General features: G+C 35.6%; 1 protein-coding gene across 6 annotated transcripts in view; it reads left to right on the top strand.

Annotated features, from left to right (window-relative positions):
* LOC106879036 (uncharacterized) overlaps window positions 1-9,399 on the top strand; it is a 231,431-nt gene extending 222,032 nt beyond the window's left edge. For 5 of the 6 annotated variants that reach the window (XM_014928441.2, XM_052967405.1, XM_014928443.2 and 2 more), the window contains one exon: window positions 1,472-9,399. In XM_014928441.2, coding sequence (XP_014783927.1) covers window positions 1,472-7,423 — 5,952 coding nt within the window. In that variant the 3' untranslated portion in view covers window positions 7,424-9,399. The remainder of the gene's footprint in view (window positions 1-1,471) is intronic. The other variant, XM_014928444.2, reaches the window with a different exon arrangement.
* The last annotated feature ends 13,444 nt before the right edge of the window (window positions 9,400-22,843 follow it).

Genomic DNA, 22,843 nt, shown 5'->3' with positions numbered 1-22,843 from the left:
TATATATATATATATATATATATATATATATATATATATATATGTATGTATGTATATATAAATGTGAATAGGGTGCTAGAAACACATACATTGCAAGAAATGAGGGCTAAAATACTCTAATGCTGTAATCAAAACACATAAAAACTGCTAAAATGCATTAGAGCATTTTGGCTCCTATTTCTAGCAATGTAGGTATTTCTAACACCCTAGTCATATTTAGTGACGATTATAGTTTTCCTTTTTGGTGAAACATTGCAAACTGATGTCTACATTAATTTTCTGTATACACATTACCAATTTGCTACATCCTCCATACACTTCTATGATAAAAACATATATACTGATAGAGAATTAAGTCCACAATCTGCCAAAGTGGAGCCAATCCTTACTAATGAGACAACAGAAATTTCCAAAACTGACGGTCAGTATAAAGAATTCTTGAACAGTGTTTTCAGACGATTACAATCCTATCAGTGCATATGTATACAATTATGTGCTTTGACTACAGCATTAGAGCATTTTAGCTCTTATTTCTAGCATTGTAGATGTTTCTAACACCAAAGTCACATTTAGTGACGATTATAGTTTCCAATTTTTGGTGAAACATTGCAACAAACTGCTGTCTACTTTAATTTATATGTGTGTGTGTGTGTGTATATGTATGTAAATACATATATATAAATGTATGTATATATATATGTGTGTGTGTGTGTGTGTGTGTGAATATACATGTGTGTGTGTGTGTTTGTGTGTATACGTGTTACAGATTCCTTGCCTTGATATCATGTAATTGTTGTAAATAAACGTTACTGTCATGCAAGCAGTGTCTGGTCATGGGAAAATATTACTTCACTTGGAAACAGATGAGGGTTGGCAACAACAAGTGTATCCATTGATTGAAAATGCACATCAACAAATTCCATCTAACCCATGTGACATTAAAATGAGGGTAGTGGTGGGAGGAGCAGCAGTGGCAGTGGTGGTGGTGGTGGTGGTGGTGGTGTTGGTGATGGTGGTAACAATGACAAGAACAATGAGGACAAGAGGATGACAACAATGATGGCAATGGTTACACAGCAGTACCAACAACAACAATGACAATGACAATAACATACAAAAGTTTCTATCTGCCAGATTCATTCACAAGGCACTGATCAACCCAGGGCTATAATAGGGAAATTTCTTAATCACACAGACATGTTCAATTTGTTAGAAAGAAGTAATGTTGCATATTCTGTGCAAATACTACAACAGTTGAATTCTTTATAATTTGATGTAATAATTTTAGATACACCACATTAATCATTTTCCAACAGCCATGATCTCAAGATTGCATGCGACTTTTAATACTTTCAAGAATTATGTTTTCAAATGTTATATTTTTGTAATTTTTTTTAATTGAAAGATATATGACATGATTTCTTTCACATTTAGTCATTTTCTTTAAGTATTACTTTTTATATAATTTCAGAGTGCAGATGAGAAACTGAAAAGTCTGTCTAGAGGTCAAGGGTCAAGAGCAACCAGTCAAGCAACAGATGACCCTTTGATGGAAAGACATGAAAGACAAGGAAGAAGAGTTGCTGTGCCTAGTGATAGTCAAACCAAAGCACGTCATCGTTCAAGAAGTGAAGGTCCTCGACGACATCTAAGCCCTAGTAGACAAGATACATCTGGACCACAATGGGCTATTAGTCATGAACCACGCAAAAGTCCTCATCCATTATGTTTGCGCCAGTTCTCCGAAGATGATATCGTTAACATTAATCTATCGGACAGTGACACTGATTCAGGAGATAGTGGACCAAAGCGATGGACACGGAATCCACTTTTGATAAAAAAGACAAAACGGCATGATAAAACCAAAGCAACAGAATGGAAACTAATCACTCCACCACCACCACCACCACAACAACAACAACAACAACAACAAGAAAACAAAAGCCAAACCATGCCAAATTCAATCAATCGACCACATGCAGGTATTCCATCACCTTCAAGTGGAAATAAGCAGGACCATCAAAATACATGGAGTAATCCTAACAGAGTTAATGCAGCCATTCCTCAAAAAGCTAAGTTTCAGCGGTTAGAAGAAATGAGACAACAGAGAATGGAAAATTATCCCACATCTGATGAAGAAACCAACCCACACTCTGAAATTTCAAACCAAATTCGTCAGAGACTTTCCCAAGTTCAAGCAGGCCGTGGAAAAGGTAGAAAAGCCTCCATAGGGGAATATGAAGGTGTAACCGCTAGATCTGGTCAAGAATACACAAATTATCTTAATATTTCAGGTGATCAAATTGTTCTAGAACCAAAACTAAAGACAGAAGTTTCAAAGCCAGCTCAAATGACAGCTTCTTTTCCTTGCTACCGACCTATGTCTCTAGGATTTACTGCAAGTGGAAGCTTGTCTCCACCTCTTACATTCAAAAGAGATAACAAACCTCCAAGCCAACCAGAAAAACCAAAACCAAGAATGGTTGTTGTTGAATATCCTCGCAAAAATAACCAAAATATTGGGTTATCAAATAATTTCAACAATTCTTTACAGAAAGAAAATAGAAATGGAACAGATTCTCAAATAATAAATACAAATTTTCAGTGTGAAAACAGGAAGGCAGCTGCAAGCAATCCAAACAGAAATTCCACAGCCTTTGCTTTTGGGAACAATATCCAATGTATCAGTCCTCCTCCTCCTCCTCCTCCTCAGCAGCAGCAGCAACAACAACAACAAATATTTCAGCAACAAACATTTCAGCAACAACAACCTGAAAATTTCATTAATCAAAACAGAAACTTTGAAACAAATAGTTCCTTGCAAAATGCTTTTCTCTTATCTAATGGGCATAATCCTCAATTGAACACTCGCCCATTGAGTTTTCAGCCATATGTTCCAACACAACCAAAATCACCTCAATTACCCGCCAAAGTGGATCAACATCCTTTCCAAGAACAAAAAAAGGAAAAATCCAAAGCTGAGCAAAAACAAAAAAATCGTAGATCTAAAACAGGCATAGATTCAAATTCCAAAGAATCAAATATAAAACATACAACAAATTATTCATCAAAATCTTACAGTGATGGAGATTCACTTGATGAGCTGTTAGAATCAAATAAGCAATACATAGAACCAACAAGTGTCAATAATACTCTTCAATTAACACAGCATTCAAACTCACAAAATGAGAAACCTATATCAGCATCAGAAGCATCTGGTTTACCAAAGGTCTCAGAACCAATTCCAATGTTACAGCCAGTTATGCCTAAAATTCCAGAATTAGTAACAACTTCAAAACCAGTTCTACTAAAAATGTCCTCTGAACCAGTCTTAATGTCACAACAGTGTACAGGTTCAAAACTACTTCCTGTTACTCCTAGAAACAAACAACCCATTACATCTTCACAAATTTATACTGAAAATAGACAGCCAATTCTTCGCCCAACCCCAATTAGAATTTCAGAGCCAGTTTTAATTACACAGTCCCCTGTCTGTGAGAGTAGTGCATTCCAATCTTGTATGTCTTGGCTAAAATCTCATGATAATGCCCAACCAGCAGCTAACCAAAACCAGAGAGATAATCAGCCATCAAAGCCATTGGAAAATGCTGAAACTATGACCCAGTATAAACCACTTATAACTATTTCAGAAAGTATTTTGGTGTCAGAATCTAACAAAATAAAAAGCTCTCCTGAGGTAATTAAAAAATCTTTAAGCTGTTCTGCACCCTCTATAGTAAGCTCAACTAAAGCTAATATTAGTAGTAAAAGTGAAACTCCAGAAAATGAGTTAGCCTTACCAATTAAAGATACTGGAATGTTTTCTGATGTAGAATATGACATTGAAGTAGCTGAAAGAGTGAAAAAGTGGGAAACTAAAATGAAAACGTCACTCAAAAATCCACCAGTAGACAGTAAAACAGGAGAAATTCCTGACATTGGGGAGAACCATTTGCCAACAACAGTAAAACATATGGCGAGTGAGTGGTCAAAATATTTAGCTGTTATCGATGAAGATTCTGTAGCGACAAAGCCTTATTCTTCAGATGTACCTACCAAACCAGTTAATGTAAATAAAAATATGAGTAAAAGCAATATGACCAGAAGTCTTTCACAAACTGGGTCTATATCTGATGGTGACTTATTTAAAGGTAAAACCCATTCAAAAATTATGGTCGATATAAACAAAAGTCTTCTCCAAATATCACCAGATGTAAATAACACAACTGCAAATGGTCTCAGCCATAGCTATCATGAAGGAATAAATAAATCACCAACAATAGACAGCCCTCTTTTCCTTCCAGTAAGAAATTTTTCAAGTAATAACACAGGTGATACACTTATACCAGCCTCCAGCCCACTGACAAACAAAGATTATCAGTTTTTTATTCCAAAGCATCATACAGCTGCTTCTGCACCAAATAGTGGATCTACTACTTTGGAATTGAAAACAAATGAGAAGAAAACTGTATTGTATCCTCAGGATATAAACAATACCAACATACCAACTGGAAATTTCCTCAGAAGGAAAAGTGATATAACATCTGACCATAGCATTAGTCAAATGGTATCAAACAGAAGAAATGCAGAACATGGTAACTGGAAAAATTTGATTGGTGGAATGCAAGAAAAACTCAAAGATTCAGAGATATGGTCACCTCAAATGGACAGTCATCAAGGACCAGTTAGTATTGAACGAGTTACAGCCAGAACTCTAGAAACAATCCCCTTTTCTGAAGACCCTTTTTGGAAAGAAATTGAGGAATTAACAAACTTTGATCATCTTATGAAAGAAAGTCCTTCAGAAAGAAAGAACTCAACTGAAATTGATTCTACAAAAGCATTTACTTCTTGTCAAATGGATGCAGCATCTACTCAGCATATGAAACCTTTTTCCTTACCTTCTTTTCCAGCATCTAATGCTGATAATAAACCTCAATCCAAACCATATTCAACTTCAAGTCTCAAATCTTCAAACAAGATTGCTAATATGAATGCATTAGATGAAGTTCTTTTGGATCTACAGCCAGTCCTTGGTAACAGAATGTCAAATAGTCAAAGAAAGATATTTGGCAGCCATTCGGACATGTCTCACAAATCAAGTTCACCAAAAAGGCCCCTGTCTTATCATTCAGGGTCTTACCATGGAGATCAATTAGAAGTTCATTCTCAAATGTTAAAGGCTGCTTGTAATAGCGGTCCCTCTGCAGAACGTCCTGAGTTTTCTTCCCAACAAAATCTTTTACAACTTCAAGAAGGCAACCATGGAAATTTGATGTACCAATCTATGACTAAACTAGGAGAGAAACAGTATGAAAATGTTGTCAATGGTAACTATCAACTAGATCCCTCTGTGCTGAAAGAGAAACTCATCAACACAGGTTTGGTTGAACGTTCTCCATCTGGTGATGATTTAGCCTTTCTAATTAAGAATATCCAGGAAGGAAATAATAATGTCATGTTTGCTTTTAGAGACAATGAAAAGCCAACTACCTACACACCTGCTCAACCAGAAGAAAATATAGAGGAACTTAAAGTTCTTGCAAGTCAAGTCGAAGATAAGCTTTCAGAAATTAAATCAAAGATACTCAAAGCAGATGAATCAAATCTTGACAGAATTCTCAACACTCTCAAGAAATTCTCTCCTGCAACAAGTGCAATGCTTTCAGCTGATGTTAAATCTTCAAGCAGCAAAAAATCTAATACAGAACATTTTGTAAACAGGAAAGCTAAACTTAGTGAAGCACTTAATGAATTGGAAAAAATTTACACCCAACTTAATATCGGCAATGAAACCTTATTGGACTGCAACAAACCAAGCAATTTTTCTTCTCCATATTCAAGCCAAGAAAGCCATTGTTTTAGATTATCTTCTTCATTTTCCCAGCTGTATGATAATACAACTGGACATGTCAGTTCAGACTCATTTCATTCTGACATGCGCTACTTGTCAACATCTGACCATGGATTAACCACTAGTCAAAGATATCGAGAATTAATGCAAGTTCCAGTGAAAGATATTGGTAGCAAATACCCAATAAAAACTGAATCTCAGACATCAAATTCTCCTTCAGTTACTGAATCACCTTTAATCAAAACTGAAGATGCATCAGGAGATTCAGTATTGTCTACTTCTGATGTTCCTACACGGCGTGCAAGAACAAGACGCCAAAGGAGGTCACTAGCAAATGAAATGAACCAAGAAAGTAAGAAATTCCAGAGTAGAAATAGTGGTAAAGAAGGTAATGATGGTCCAAGTGTATATTTGTCCTCAATAACAGTAGAAAAAGGATCACGGTCAAAATCTTCTGCACGATCTGACACTTCAGACGGTAGTTCAAGACTAATTAATGGTACACCTCGACCCAAACCTCCGCCACGATCTTCTAGTCTACATCGTAAATCAGGACGAGATGACGAAAGAAATCATAGAAAGTCAACACCACCTGATTTTGATATGAAACACACTACTTCTAGTAGTCAATCCCAGAGTAGTAATGGAAATAGAGAAATTCAGGAAAATGGAAATATTTCAAAACAAAACTTCCAGCAACAATTAAGGCAAGAACAGTCATGTTCAAGTGACAGTTCGGCTGAAATGGTACAACAGAAAAAACGACCAGTTTCAAAAGGTATAGCCAAAATGTTGGATCTTTTCAGCTCAAGTGATGAAGATCGTCATCGTAAAGTTAGGACCAGGTCGAGACATGAAAGACGACCAATCAGTGAAATTAGTGAAGAACAAGGAAATAAGTTTTCTGATGATTCACAAAGCTCAAAATCTTCTCCAAAAAGTCAATCATCTTCTAAAGTTATGACTCCACGAAATGTAAAACAGCGACATGAAGCAAAAGCAAGACAAAAAATAGTAATAGCTCAACAAATGATGATGCAAGAAAATGAGAGTCCTCAGCCATTACTCTCTGATGAAAATTTAGCTACAGAAGATAGTTCCACTGCTTCTAAACCTCCTTTACCCATACCTAGACAACGGTCACAAAGCTCTGAGAAGTGCCTCTCTTCGTCTGATGATAATGTGAGAGATGAACAAGGTGGAGAAACACCAAATGAATCTTCTAATAATGAAAAACAGAGAGAAAAGTCATCACCAGCTTCATCAAATAAAAGTAGGAGTCGCTGGAGTATATCATCTGCAAGAGAATTTGTCAATGCTACTGACAGTCCAATATCATTTGAAAAAGTTGCTGAAAATGAAGTCAATGATCATGCTGAAAGATGTCATAGTTTTCATGAACTTTTTGCTTCTTTCGAACCAGATCGAAAGCGTATTGACAAACTGAAGCAACTACAAAAATCAGCTTCAGAAGAAGCAGCTGAGGAAGAAAATGGTAAAATGCATACTTTTCATTCAGAACCAGACTTACGTGATAGTATAAATAAAGGCAACAAAAGATTTGACTAATCCTAATCCTCTTTTTAAGGATAACAATTAAGGGATAGGAAAGTTCTTTTGCAGCAGGTTGTGAATAATTTTGAGAGTTTTTTTAACTATTTAAGTAACAAAAAGGAAGAAAGTGGAAGCTTGTTAGTTTAGTTGATTCTTTGTATTTTATATGTAGAAATAAATGACTAGATAAACACAAAAATTTGCATGCATATATATGTGTGTGTCTGTGTGTATATATATAAATATATGCATGTGTGTATATATACTTTCATTACTTTTAATCATGAGAAAGTTACAAAAGTGACTCAAGGGCTGATAGTTACATTCATAGCACTTATCAAACCTAATTTGATAAGTGCCAAGTGCCATGCATGAAACTCTTGACCCTTGAGTTACTTTCGTGATTTTCTGCCAATTAAAAATAAAATAAGTATATACATTCAGGTATTGAATTCTATTTCTCATTTGTTCTACTATACCTATATATATATAGATAGATAGATAGGTAGGTAGATAGATAGATAGATAGATAGATAGATAGATAGATAAACAAATAACAGATGGGTTGTGTTTCACTCACTACAGTTGTTTCAGATGTGTATTTATTGAAAAGAATTATTACATCATGCAAAAGAGAAACCCGTTTTCATCAGGTGAATATATGTACGAATTAAGCATTTCAAAGCATCTTAAATTCCAAAGCAAATGCTATTTTGTGACTCTCTAAATTTTGGTCAGAGTGTCATGAAATGGCATTTGCTTTGGAATTTAAGATGTTTTGAAATGTTTAATTCATACATATATTCACCTGATGAAAGCATCTTTTTTTTTTTTTTGCATGACATAATTCTATTCATCAATAAAAAAACATGTCCGAAACAGTTGTAGTCAGTGAACCACAATCCATCTGTTGTTATTTGCTTATTATTCACCTTACTTGAAACCTGCAGTTCACATGGATTTGGAGTCTATTGAGTGCAGTACAATTGGTGCAGTGTTTGTACCTATGTACAGCCTTGAGACTCATAGTATATTCAGTCAGCCATTTGTGATTGTACATACAACTGGAATATAAATGCGTGTTTACTTTAGTAAGTACATATTTGTTCCTCAGATACTGTTTGTACGCAATAGCAATTTGACTGGCCTGACCTTGGTGCTTTACTATTTAAGGACCTGATTTACTTGAATCCTGAATTTTTATATATATACATATATATTTATATATATATATACACACACACATGCATATAAACACGCACACGTACATAAAAATAGAAGCGCACAAATTTCAAACATGCTTAAAGAAAATATTTATATAATTTTCATAAATCTAAATACAATTAAGTAGTTTATTGTTGAAATAAAAAAAAGCTGTAATTAAGAATGATATATATACACAGGTATGTAAGGTAGCTATAACTCATAATATATACTATAGCAAAATAATATTTGCTAATGGACTATTTTTTATAAAAATTGAAAAATGTTTTGGAAAAAAACAAAATGCTATATGATAGCATGTATAAAATATAATGTATAATGCTCAAACTATATTTCGTTTACAGAAATTGGCAGAAATTAAGTAAGCAACAGTTTTACAAGAGCACACAAGATGACAAATGGATTTTCCTACACCCTTTTACTTTACATTTCGTCTGCATGAATTTATTGTTGCTTAATTGAGAATTACATGCCTGTCATGATAAACTTCACAAATTTTACTGTCATAAAAGGAAGCCCTTCATTTAAATCTGAAACTACAATACGTCACATTCAAACAATTTTTAAACATTACAAGGACTGTTATGTAAATTTTCTGGCCAGCTCACCAATGTATAATATTGACTAGCATCTTTAGTTATGCTCATTGAAATATTTTTAGAGAAGGCATCTTCCTCTTTTGTAGTGCTTTTAAAAGGCCCAAAATGACAGTTTTTCAATAGAATCCATTAAACTGTGATCAATTAAATATGTTGTTAATTACAGAATGTAGTTGTTGTTGTTGTTATTGTTGGAAAACAAATGCTTTGAGATATGAATATTTTTAAAATTCAGTTACATTTATGACTATTCAGCTTGAAATTTTGTGTTATTACAGGGTCCTTTTTCTATTTTTCTATTTTTTCTATTTTCCAGCATTTCTAATAGCATAATAATTGCTAATGTTGTAATTATATTATATATTGAAAGACCTAAAAATTGAATGAGTGGTAATAAAAAAGATCAGTAGTTGTGAGAGAGCTTGACTGATAAAACATTAAATAAATTACTCCCTTTTGTGTGTAAATGATGTAATAATTTAACTTATAATTGACAATTTTCTTACCCTAGTGTCTATATATTCAGTCCAATATATAGTTACATTGTGTGGAGGCACAATGGCCCAGTGGTTAGGGCAGCGGACTCGCGGTCATAGGATCGCGATTTCGATTCCCAGACCAGGCGTTGTGAGTGTTTATTGAGCAAAAACACCTAAAGCTCCACGAGGCTCTGGCAGGGATGGTGGCGAACCCTGCTGTACTCTTCCACCACAACTTTCTCTCACTCTTTCTTTCGGTTTATGTTGTACCCGTATTTCAAAGGGCCAGCCTTGTCACACTGTGTCACGCTAAATATCCCCGAGAATTACGTTAAGGGTACACATGTCTGTGGAGTGCTCAGCCACTTGCCCGTTAATTTCACGAGCAAGCTGTTCCGTTGATTGGATCAACTGGAACCCTCGACATCGTAAGCGACAGAGTGCCAACAACAACAATAATTACATTGTATAAGTCACAGCCAATAAAAATATAAATTATATCCATATGTGGAATTATATTCATATTAGTTTCTTTTGAAAAGGCTGATAAGACTATTTATTGATTATACTCTAAAAAAAGAATATAGTTAATTAAATACTGGTTGAAATATGCTTGGGGCATATTCAAACCCATAAGAAAGCCATTCACAGTGTTTTGTTATGAAACCAATTTCTTACTGAAGACAAATGGTGTAAATACACCAAAATCACCTCTCAGCACCACCTACCAAGACTGTGGGATGTAAGCATTTCAGAGGGGTTATCTCCTCTTTGTCCACAGAAACTAGACAGGGTGCACCATGAGATAAGAGAGATTATCATTCTTATGTAATTAAATGATCTCAGTACTGATTATCTTAGGGGGATAATGAATTTGCATATTTAAGACAAACCAGAATAACCTCTGAGATCACTTAGCTCATCTCTCTAATCTTTATGCAAATAATGCTCATATTAAAGGAGAAATAAAGTGAAATAAACACCAGAGATGCTTTGCCCCACGCACAAACTGTAGGAGCTAATTTACAATATTGCAGGCTTTTCTGGCACTAAGCTTTTTGCAACATTTAAAACCCATCTATATATGTACAAGTAAGTGCCTCAGTATCACAAGCATTTTGCTTCTTAGTCTGTATGCTTCCCCTGAGTTGGGCAGTGATGACTAAATTAGCCTTTGCCTATAGAACAGATGTTAGCATGGACTCTCATCAACAACAACCACCTTGAATTAGTTTCGGCTACTATGGCTGTCTCCTTGATGGCTTTCTTCAATTGCTTGTGTTCCAAATTAATCTTCTCAACAGGAAATAGTGTGCCACTCTTGCTAAAAAAAAACACAGCAGTTAACTTCAACAGGGAATAAAGCTGTGTGCCATCCTTTGACAAGACCCAATAAACCAAGTCCTAATATCTGGCTTTCTTCAGTTGGTGAGAAATCTCAAGTCTGTGACCCCAGATCAATACTAAATATATATTTGCATTAATGGTAAAATCATACTTAATATAAAAAGTAATCTAGTGTTTTTGTTAAATTATTTGTTGAAATTTCCATATACTACAAAAAGAAAATTATGTTTTATTTGTTCTTTGCAAAATTTCATTTTAATATTACATTATCTTGAGACTAAGACGGCCTGAAAATTGGAATCAAAGCAAGTTGTGTAATGAAACATATTTTTCACTTGTCTTTGAACTATTAAAAAAGAGCCTCCGATTGATTACCAGTGGTCACATTCCATTGTAACCTACAGGTTTGTGATGCCAAGTACATCTTTATTTCTGTAGATGCAGCTATGGCTATGCAGTTAAGAATCTCACTTTGCAATTACAAGGTTTTGGATTCTGTCCCACTGCACACCACCATGAGCAAGTACCTTCTACTATAGCCCCAGTCAACTAATACCTTGCAAGTGAACCTGTGTGGAAGCCAGTCATGTGTGTGTGTGTGTGTGTGTGGGTGTGAGAGAGAGAGAGAGAGTGTGTGTGTGTGTGTGTGTGTGTGTGTGTGTGCGCGCGCGCGTGTGCGTGTGAGAGAGAGAGTGAGTGCATGTGTATGTGTATGTATGTGTCTATCTGTTTGTCTGTGTTTATGTCTGTGTTTGGCCCCTCACCATCACTTGACAACCAATGTTGGTTTGTTTACATCTCTGTAACTTAGAGGTTTGGTGTAAAAAGACCATTTGAATAAGTACTAGACTTAAAAGATAGTAAGTACTAGGGGCCAATTTATTTGACTAAACTCTTCAATGTGGTGCCCCAGCATGACCACAGTCCAATGACTGAAACAAATAAAAAAGAAAGAGAAATTTTTGTCTTGTGAAACCTTGTTTTTTTTTTCAAATTTCGTCTCATTATTTCACTAAGTTATTTTCTCAAACACAAAATCTCTTACTAAATAATTGAACTCATTGTTTTTACTGAAGAAATGAAATACAAGGAAATGAAAACATACTGACAGAACTTATGTAAAAAGTCAAGTAAAAAGCATATTAATTGTTTTATATTAGAACATCATAATCAATGTTATATATCATCATCATCAACATCATTTAATGACTATCCATCATGCCGGCATGGGTTGGATAGTTTGACAGAATCCAATGAGTACAGAGACATCGTTTACCAATTTATGTTTTGGCATGGCTTCTGCAGCTGGGGTTGGATACCTTTCCTAATCCCACCAATTTACAGTGCTAGTTAATGAAGAAGTGCTGATCTTTTAAAGTGGATAGAATATGTGGAAATGAAAGACCCAGGAAGACATGGGATGAAGTACTGGAGAACAACATCAGGAAGCTGAACCTTTCAGGTGAGATGGCAAAGAACTGAGATACCTGGTGCCTGGCCGTGCTCAAGAAGACCCATACCTTTCAGCAGAAGTGTTAAGACCAATCCTTATGGTGATGTAAAGCACTCGTGGTGGTACCACATAAAAGCACCCATGTGGTACAACGTAAAATCTTCCAACACACTCTATAGTGGTTGGAATTAGGAAGGGCATCCATCTGTAGAAACCATGCCAAATCAGACTGGAGTCTTGTGCAGCTTCTCAGCTTGCCAACTCTGGTCATACCATCCAACCCATGCCAGTATGAACAATAAACGTTAAATGATAATGATTATTATGAATACCACTAAAAAAGCACCTATAAAGATATTGAGAAGAGCATCCAACTATAAAAAAAAACCATGCCAAAACAGACACTGGGGCTCAACACAATCCTCCAGAATATCAGATCCTGTCAAATCATCCAAGCCATGCTAGCATGTAAGATTGATATTAAGTGATAATGATGATAATGATGATAATAATACTGTTGTCACCTGTCTAGGAGAATCAATTTTTCAAGCAGCAGGTAAGTATAGTAACTCTATTTGGAATGTGAGAGTAACTCACTAAATGCAAGCTATCATGTTGCCAGCATAAATGGATGCTAGACCCACCCAAATCTAACACTACAAGAATGGAATTTTAAAAAGAAACATATAACATAATGATGATGATGATAATTTGTAACAAGTATTTCAGTATCAGCTCCATTCTGCATTGAATTTTTATACTGTATCTCATTTTCATTTCAAAGAACATCTTATATGGACTGCAAGGCATATGAATCTCCTAAAAAGTCTTGCGGCAGAAGAAATTAACCATATCCCCTCTCATACTTCCTGATTTTATGGTTTTATATGTGTGTGGTGGAGGCAGAGGTATGTGAATGTATATACAGGTATGGTTGTATGGTGAAAAGTTTGCCTCCCAACCACAAGGTGCTCGGGCCCAGCTGACCTTAATATACTGTGTAGCCGACAAAATCAAAAACAAACAATGTGCATGCATGAAATGAAAAATATAAAATGGTGATAATTTACCCACCACACCCTATGATATATATATATATATATATATATATATATCATGTGGCACCCATGCCAACATCTCCTTCATTGGACACTAAACTTGGCTTGCGAAGACCTGTTGGGGCAAGCGAAAGCGAAATCATGATGGCACCTGTACCAGTGGAGCGCTAAGAGCACCATCTGAGCATGATCGTTGCCAGAGTAGCTGTCTGGCTTCCACGCCAGTGGCACGTAAATAGCACCATTTGAACGTAAACGTTACCAGCGTCGCCTTCCTGGCACTTGTGCTAGTGGCACGTGAAAAGACATTTGAGCAAGGTCATTGCCAGTGCCACCGGACTGGCTCCTGCACAGGTGGCACATAAAATACACCATTTTGAGCATGGCCGTTGCCAGTACCGCCTGACTGGCCTTCGTGCCAGTGGCACGTAAAAGCACCCACTACACTCTCAGAGTGGTTGCCATTAGGAAGGGCATCCAGCTGTAGAAACTCTGCCAAATCAGATTGGAGCCTAGCGTAGCCATCTGGTTCGCCAGTCCTCAGTCAAATTGTCCAACCCATGCTAGCATGGAAATTGGTTGTTAAACGATGATGATATATACATACATGCATATACATATATATATATATATATATATATATATATATATATATATATATATATATATATATATATACATATATACATACACAAACACACACACACACACATATAATTACCATCATTTAACATCCATTTTCCATGCTGGCTTTGGTTGAATGATCTGACAGGAGGCAGTAAGGCTGGAGGCCACACCAGGCTCCATTGTCAGTTGTGGCATGATTTCTATGGCTGGATGCTCTTCCTAATGCCAACAACTTTACAAAGTGTACTGAGTGATTTTTATGTGGCACCAGCACCAGTGCTTTTTATGTGACACCAGCACCAGATACTACATTATATATATATATATATATTATCTCATCCCTTGTATTCTTAATTTCAAATAATCTCCCTGTAGAATATTCCAGTTAGCTATATTTTGAAATACACACAAATACATGTACTTTTTAGGGAAATATACATCTTAAGAAAGAAATTACGTAATTACCATTCATGCTATGCAACGAGATAGACTTCTCATTCAGTATTAGATAAGATTCTTTTGACTGCTGTAAAGGTATGAATGGTGTTAGCAACCAGATGATATGACTGGTGTTTTTCTTCTAAGAATAATCTCTTCTTATGATAACAGGTTTTTCTATAGATAAATTTCACAATGGTTTGGCACATGATCTTTATTACTGGTAAAATAAAGTATTTCTTGGATCTGTGTTGTGAAACTAAAGTAGCAGACAGTTAGCTTAGGAATGTAGTAACTGTATCTAGTCTAAGAAACTTTATAGAACAATTGAAAAGAGTGAACAAAAAAAGCAAGAGAAATACATTCTCTACCGATTTTTCAACTAATGGCACCAAGTTAGAAACACAGAGTTACTGATGATGGTAATGTATTTGATAAAGTTATTTGGAAAAGAACAAACAAAAACAAGGCTAATAGGCCGGATATAGCTGTCAGAGATTACCAAGAAAAAAATGCCTTCTAATCAATTTATCAATAACAACAGATGACAATGTATCTCTAAAAGAAACGGAGAAACTCTCAAAATACAAAGATCTGCAAATAGAGGTAACCTGAATGTGGAGCCTATAAGCAGAAACAATCCCTATGATGATTGATGCATTAGGTATGATTAAAAAACATTCAGACAAATACATAACCAAAACACCTTTTCTTACAAATGTATATAACATACACAAAATAGCACTATCAGGTACCACACACATCCTGTGTAAAGCACTTTCAATACAGTGAAAATAAGAGCACCACAACAAACCACAGCAGATACCCAAGGCACACAGAGCTGTGCTTGGTAATGCAGTGAAAGCACATGATAAAAATAAGACTACTGAATAATAATAATAATAATAATAATAATAAAATATTTTGAATGACACAACAATGCACTATAATACAAACAATAGACTATAATAACTGTTGTAATTTAATCATCCATCATCATCGTTTAACGTCCGCCTTCCATGCTAGCATGGGTTGGCCGATTTGACTGAGGACTGGTGAAACCGGATGGCAACACCAGGCTCCAATCTAATTTGGCAGAGTTTTTACAGCTAGATGCCCTTCCTAACGCCAACCACTCAGAGAGTGTAGTGGGTGCTTTTACGTGTCACCCGCACGAAAACAGCCATGCTCGAAATGGTGTCTTTTATGTGCCACCCGCACAAGAGCCAGTCCAGGGGCACTGGCAACGATTTCGCTCAATCTGATATATTTCGGAATAAAATTCCTTCTTCATATATCCCTAAGAATTGATGGAGTCACTACTATAATCGGTTTTCCCACAGATATCCCTAGGAATTGATGGAGCCGCTGCTATAATTGGTTTTCCAAAGTTGTTGGAAAAACTGATTATAGTAGCGACTCCATCAATTCCTAGGGGGATATCTGAAGAAGGAATTTTATTCTGAAATATATCAGACTATGGATGATTAAATTACAACAGTTATTATAGTCCATTGTTTGTATTATAGTGCATTGTTGTGTCATTCAAAATATTTTATTCTTTACAAACAATACACAATGCTTCAAGTCAACTATAATACTCTCTTAATAATAATAATAATAATAATGATAATAATTTTTTTTGTTTGAGTGATAAATTTGATACCAATAGTAATAGGCATGTTTGGAAGCATCAGCACTCAGTTACCAGGTATAGATGGAACGCCTACAAAAATCAAACCTCTTGTAGCATGGTCAGTAAACATGTTACCTTAGTCTGCTGGATGTGGATAGCTGACACTTTCTATCATATCCAGTAAAATAGGCTGAGTGGTTGCATCAAACAATAATAATAATAGTGATGGTTTCAAATTTTGGTAGAGGGCCAGTGGTTATGGGGAGAGGGTAAGTTGATCACATCAACCCCAGTACTCGATTGCTACTTATTTTATCAACCCCAAAATGATGAAAGGTAAAGTCAACCTCGGTGGTATTTGAACTAAGAATGTACAGAAAGACAAAATGCCATGAAGCATTTTATCCAGCATGCTGGCAATTTTGCCAGTTCGCTGCCCATTAGGGAAACGAACTGGCAGAATAATAATGATGGTTTCAAATTTTGCCACAAGGGCAGCAGTCTGGCGGACGGGGGGAGGGGGATGAGTTAGCTGCAGTTATTTTTGAACTCAGAATGTAAAGAGCCAAAAGAAATGTTACTAAGCATTTTGTCTGATGTGCTAACAATTCAGCTAGCTCACTACCCAGCTGCTGCTGCTGTTGATGATGATGATGATGATGATGATGATGATTTTCTTCATTGGTGAATCCTAAAGAATGTCTGAAATAAGAAAATTTTAATGCTTCTTTTGGTCTAAAATATGAAAATTAAATACATTAAATTATTAGAAATTGCCTTAGAAAAAACAATTTTGGTTTCTGTTTTGGTTGATCTTTTTGATGACATAAAATTGCTTTTATTGACACCTAATAAAAAATTTTTTCAGGTTTAATATCATATAAACTTTTCAATGCTGAATAATCACACTGGAGTTAACTAATCAGTCGATTTCTCTCTTTAAACTTAGAAATGAAATCACACATATTTAAATACATCTATTTTTTATGTGTGTATTTATGTGTACATTCATAATTGATGCCAACTCACATGAAGTGGTAGAGAGACAGAAATGTTATATTTATAATTCTTGGATAGATACCAGACAGCTGTTAATTGTTTCTTTTTTCAACTTTCAGACATCGCAGCCTTGTTTCTTTCCCTCGTTATTGAGGAAAGAATATTAAAATCATACATTTTTCAATTCTTTTATGAAGACATTAAAAATCACAGTAACTCATTTCTAGTACTAAATCTAACTTGTGGGAATTAACAGTAAAAGTTACAAATGAAATATATTTCAAATACTGGTAGCAACATTATCATCGTCTTAATGCCAACTTTTCCATGCTTGCATGGGTCAAACAGTATTCAGTGAGGCAGATTTCCTAAGCCAGATGCCCTCACTGTTGCCAACCCTCACTAGTTTAAAAGTGAGGTAATATTTCTCCTTGTCCTTTGAACATGAGCAGCATAATAGTAGGACATGTTTTCAAAGAAGACTGCAAAAAAAAAAGGCACTACTTGTATAATGGTAATGTTTGTTAACATCTCTCGTGCAATATCAAGACCAGGGAATTGAAACACACAGAATTTCTGTCCACTAAATCCTGTTACAAAACTTTCATTTGTCAGCTCAGGACTTTTGAAGAAGACACCCAAGATGCCACACAGTGTGACTGAACCAGAAACCACATGGTTCGGAAGCAAGTTTCTCAACCACACAACTATGTCTGCACCATGCATGAACTTAATATACATTTCATGAATATCATATATGAAGGGCTGCTGAAAAGTTCCTGACTTTAAAGGTATCATGAAATGCCTGGTTGCAGGCCCAACCTTCTGAGTTCTTTCACGGGGCTTAAAGAAACTGAAGGACCACTGCAATAGTGTGTGAATCTAAGAGGAGAATATGTTGAATAAAATCATAATTAACTGATCCTGCTGTATTTTCTCTTACCCAAAGCCAGGATCTTTTCATCAGGATTAATGTTATATAATTTTTAGATGTATTAGATCACATACTGGAGTGGTGATTTTATTTATTCAGCAACTGAACATTGGTATCTCATATCATTGATATTGAACATGAGTGTTGAATTATGCCTTTTGGCACTAAGTAGATACTTTCCCAAGGTTTTAATTCAAACTTAGAAAATTGTTTTGGTGATTGTCAAAGAATGACATGAATCTCTTTAATAATTAGTTCATAACTTGCTGTAATTTATGAATTACTTCATTTACTGATGATATAGTAGTAAAAATCTCTCACTCATTAAACTACTTATCTTCATTCAGAAATCATTTGCTTCACTATCAAATCCTAAAACAGTCACAGCAACTAAAATATACTATTATAGGCACAAGGCCTGAAATTTGGAGGAGGGTGTTAATTGATTACATCAACCCCAGTGCTCCACGAGTACTTTATTTCATTTCCCCTGAAAGGATGACAGACAAAGTCGACCTCAGCAGAATTTGAACTCAGAATGTAAAGACAGTCAAAATACCACTAAGCATTTTGTCTAGCATGCTAACAATTCTGCCAGCTTACTGCCTAAACCCTTTCATTACCATATTATTTTGAGATGCTCTGTGTTTCTTTCAATTAATCTAAATATAACAAAGGATTTAGTAAAATAACTGAATTATCATTCAGTTAGTGTTAGGAACATAAATTGTGGCTAAGGTTTGGTAGATTTTTATTCAAAACTTATGAAAACAAGACATTTGTACTTAGAACCAGAGCCGGTTTCAGCTGAGTTGGTAACGAAAGGGTTAAAACAACTGAAATATATTGTTAAAATTCTTTGTCGCATAGTAAGTGTAATATAGTGTAATAAGAAGAAATAGATGGAAGTGATGGAAGAAGAATCAAATGACACTTGGCATTGATGAGAACAAAAATGTGGGCTCTTTTTCTTTTTTATCTGATGCCCATCAGATTTGAATCTGTTTACTTTGAGATGGAGTGAGTTAAGAGCAATGATTTTTTTTATTCATGAACACCTATTTGTCTATTCTTGCACAGTAAGATTATGTAAACTGAATACATAGCCAAATGTCAATTCCTAGTAGGAAACATTAATATCACTAACTTTGGATGAATCCCAACTCTTCTTTTTTAAAGTATTATAAGCAATACTTATGTAAATGATATAAATGTAAAGAGGCACTCAATTTTGATGACCTTATACTCATCAACCAGACTTTTCAGGCCCTCATTTTGTTTTTTTAATAAGTAAGATTGAAACTGTAACTGTTTGTTTGAACATCTGAACACTGATGTCTGGAGAAATAATATGGGGAAAAAGAGAGGGTTGACATTCTAGGTTGGAAGAATCTGAAAAAGTGAATAGTGGAGAGATAGAAGTGACAAAAGCAGATGTGAGCAGGTAAAAAAAAAAATGGTGTACAGTTAGCTAATTATGAAGAGTAGAGGCATTGTTAGATGTGACAGCAAGTCCAATCCAATATTCTTCACATCACTAATTTCAAATGCCCTCAAACAATTTGGTAACATTTGATATTACTAAAATAGTGATACAATAAACATCCTGCTCCACACTGCCCACTCTGAACAATTGGTGTCCCACAGCGTGGCACCTTGGGCAAGTGTCTTCTGCTATAGCCCCAGGCCGACCAAAACTTTGTGAGTGGATTTGGTAGGCGGAAGTTACTGCCGTGTGTGTATATGTCTGTGTATGTGCTTGTGCCTCTCCGAAGAGAGAGGGGATTATGTCAATATTCATTATAATGAAACTCAACAGATTGATGGATGGTTGGATGGACAGGAGAGTAGATAGGTAAGTAGATAGATAAATAGATAGTGTATCTTTCATATTTGTCGAGACCTTAGTAAAGATATTAATTTTCAATGATATCAATATTTTTAAAAAATGACACTCAAATATGTATTTTCAAAGCATGTTTTGTAGTATGACTGGGGAACATGGACGTTATATTCAACCCATGTTAAACAGTGGGAGTGTTTTCTGCAAAAGTGTCTTTGGCAAATTTTTGCATATGTCTTGGAAAGATACGAATGATGTCAAGGTCTTGTGGTAAACCAATATCGTAAGCAGAGATCTTTTGCTTACGTGTAGTCTGTATGGAAGATGAAAGAATTCTTAGAGTCAACTCTATGGAAAACTATGTTCTGGGAAAAAAAACTTCTTTACAAACCAAAGTTAAGCTACAAAGACCGTCTTGAATCTGATCTGAACAAAAAAAAAATAAAAGGCAACATCCACACAGAGTTGGGAAATAACTGCAATTGAAGAGGCAGCATGAAGAAAAACTATACTCAATGCATCCATGTATTTTGAAGAGAATCACATTCAACACTGAAAATTAAAACAGGATGCAAGAAAATGCAGCCTCATAGATATTAAAAAAAAAAAAAATCTAAAATGTTCAATTTGTAACCAGATTTGTCTACCTAAGGCTGGTCTTATTAACAGCTCAAGGGAACATGAACAAAAGCAAGTTAATAATAAATCTTTCCCACCTGAAGGAATGCATATCAGCCAATCATATAATAAACATTATCTTCCTATTGTTTGTCTGACAAGACAATTGTTTGTACACAATGCCAAATGTCATAATTCTATATTGTACTTCACAAAGAAATATTTATTTAATAGTCATGGTAAACGCTGTATATCATCAACTGAACTAAAATGCCATCTTCATTTTGCAGCTCATTAACAAGCAATGGTCATACTATTTATTGAGTTGATTTCCATCACCATACACACACATATATATATATATATTTATACATACATAAATGTGATGATTGTCTATTCATTTTCAAATGTGAACACCCTCAATTCATGAACAGCATGGTGACCTCTCAAACCCACCCATGAGCAGTGTTTTCATTACATACTTCTAGTCAGTTAAATTTAAACACACCATCAAAACCACCCTGTTGCCAAAGGGCTTGAGAAAAAAATATCACACTAGAGTTGGAAATCACATGAGCATGACACATTCCAAAAAGGTACTTGGGCACAAGTTTTCTTATAGTGAACTGAGATTGTACTACATGTAATCCACTTTTTGAGTAAGGCAAGGAGTTTCTTATGCCACAAAGATGAAACAACCATATACCAACATTTCAAGATTTATGCCAGAGTACTCCAACTCCTTCAAAGAGTCCCACAATATAGCAAGGGTTTCAATTCAGGGTTTTCCTTCTTCCAATGGTCTATCACTACCCCTAGTCATCTTACAGTGCATTCACTCACAGTCTTAAGTATTTCTATGTCCCATACACAGTTGCTAGATAGTTGTCCCTACACTGGATTTATCCTCTTGACAGATCTTGCATTTGTCTTACTTAAATTATCCTATAACAGATTTATAGTTTCAGCAGTTTCCAAAAAGCTTTTGGAATTATTAATAGCAATAATTCATAGCTAAAGCTTTATCTGTAAAATATAACTATTCACTCTGCAGTCATCTATATAGCTTTTATTGAACTTCATTTGCATTTCTAGTTGCACTGATTTTTGACCGAAGTTTCCATACCTACGTATATATCTTCATCATCATTTTTCAACCATTTCCCATGTTGGCATGGGTTAGATTGTCCAGCAGGATCCAACAGGTTAGAGGACCCTAGCTTGCTCCAATATCTCAATTTTGTCAGGCTTTCTATGGTTGAAGGTCCTTCCTAATGCCAACCACTTTACAGAGTGTACTAGAAACTTTTTCCATGGAACCAGTACTAGCAAGGTCATTTCGTCAATTACAAGACTAAAGAACCACCATTATCAAAATGAGAATAGCAGCAGGTGAGGTAAGGTTATGAGAGGTTAAAGTATTGAGGAACATATTTAGTGCTGTGAGAGGGTGGTAACAGAATAGATTCTGTTGAGGTGTGGGTATATAAGAAACAGGAGGGATATGTGGCAGGGTGAGAAAGGGACAGATTAGTAAGGGTGATGGGGTTGGCTGAGTAGGGTGATCATGGGCAGGAAGTTGGGGAGAGGGGCATAAAAGAAATGAGCAATGTGGATCTGCAGAGATGTGGGGAGAGGACCACTGAAGGAAAGGGAGATGTAGGGGGAGTCATGGAGATTGGCCATAAAGGAGAAGTGTGTGGCTGTTCAAGTGGGAGAGAAGCTGCAAGATGACAGTGAGAGAAAAAGAGGCTATAAAGTACCATAGAAGTAGAGGGGAAGAAAAGAGGATGGAATGCTGTGAAAGCACACCAAGCAAAGAGGATATGAAGTGAGAGAAAGAAAGGCAGGGAAATGAGAGCATCCCGACCATCAGCACTCTCTTGGCTAGTTTTCTCTCTACCATGTTTGCTTATCACCAACTGACATCTCTTTTCTGAGGTCCAGCATCACAAAATCAGTTTTCACCACTTCATTCTATTTCTTTCTAGGTGCTGTGTTAGCTTAAGTTTCATCCCCTTTGATGCAGCTTGTTGTCAATCACATGCATCACATGCCCACACCAATAGTCTTCTCTCTTACAAACTATATTTCATCCTTCTTATAATAACTTTTCTCTCAGGTCATTTGTACAATGTTGTTCATGCACTGACATTACACATCCAGCAAAACAAACTTAC

This window comes from Octopus bimaculoides, chromosome 1 (genome assembly GCF_001194135.2).
Source record: "Octopus bimaculoides isolate UCB-OBI-ISO-001 chromosome 1, ASM119413v2, whole genome shotgun sequence".
NCBI classification, from domain to species: Eukaryota; Metazoa; Mollusca; class Cephalopoda; order Octopoda; family Octopodidae; genus Octopus; species Octopus bimaculoides.
This window is presented reverse-complemented; position numbering and strand designations above follow the sequence as displayed.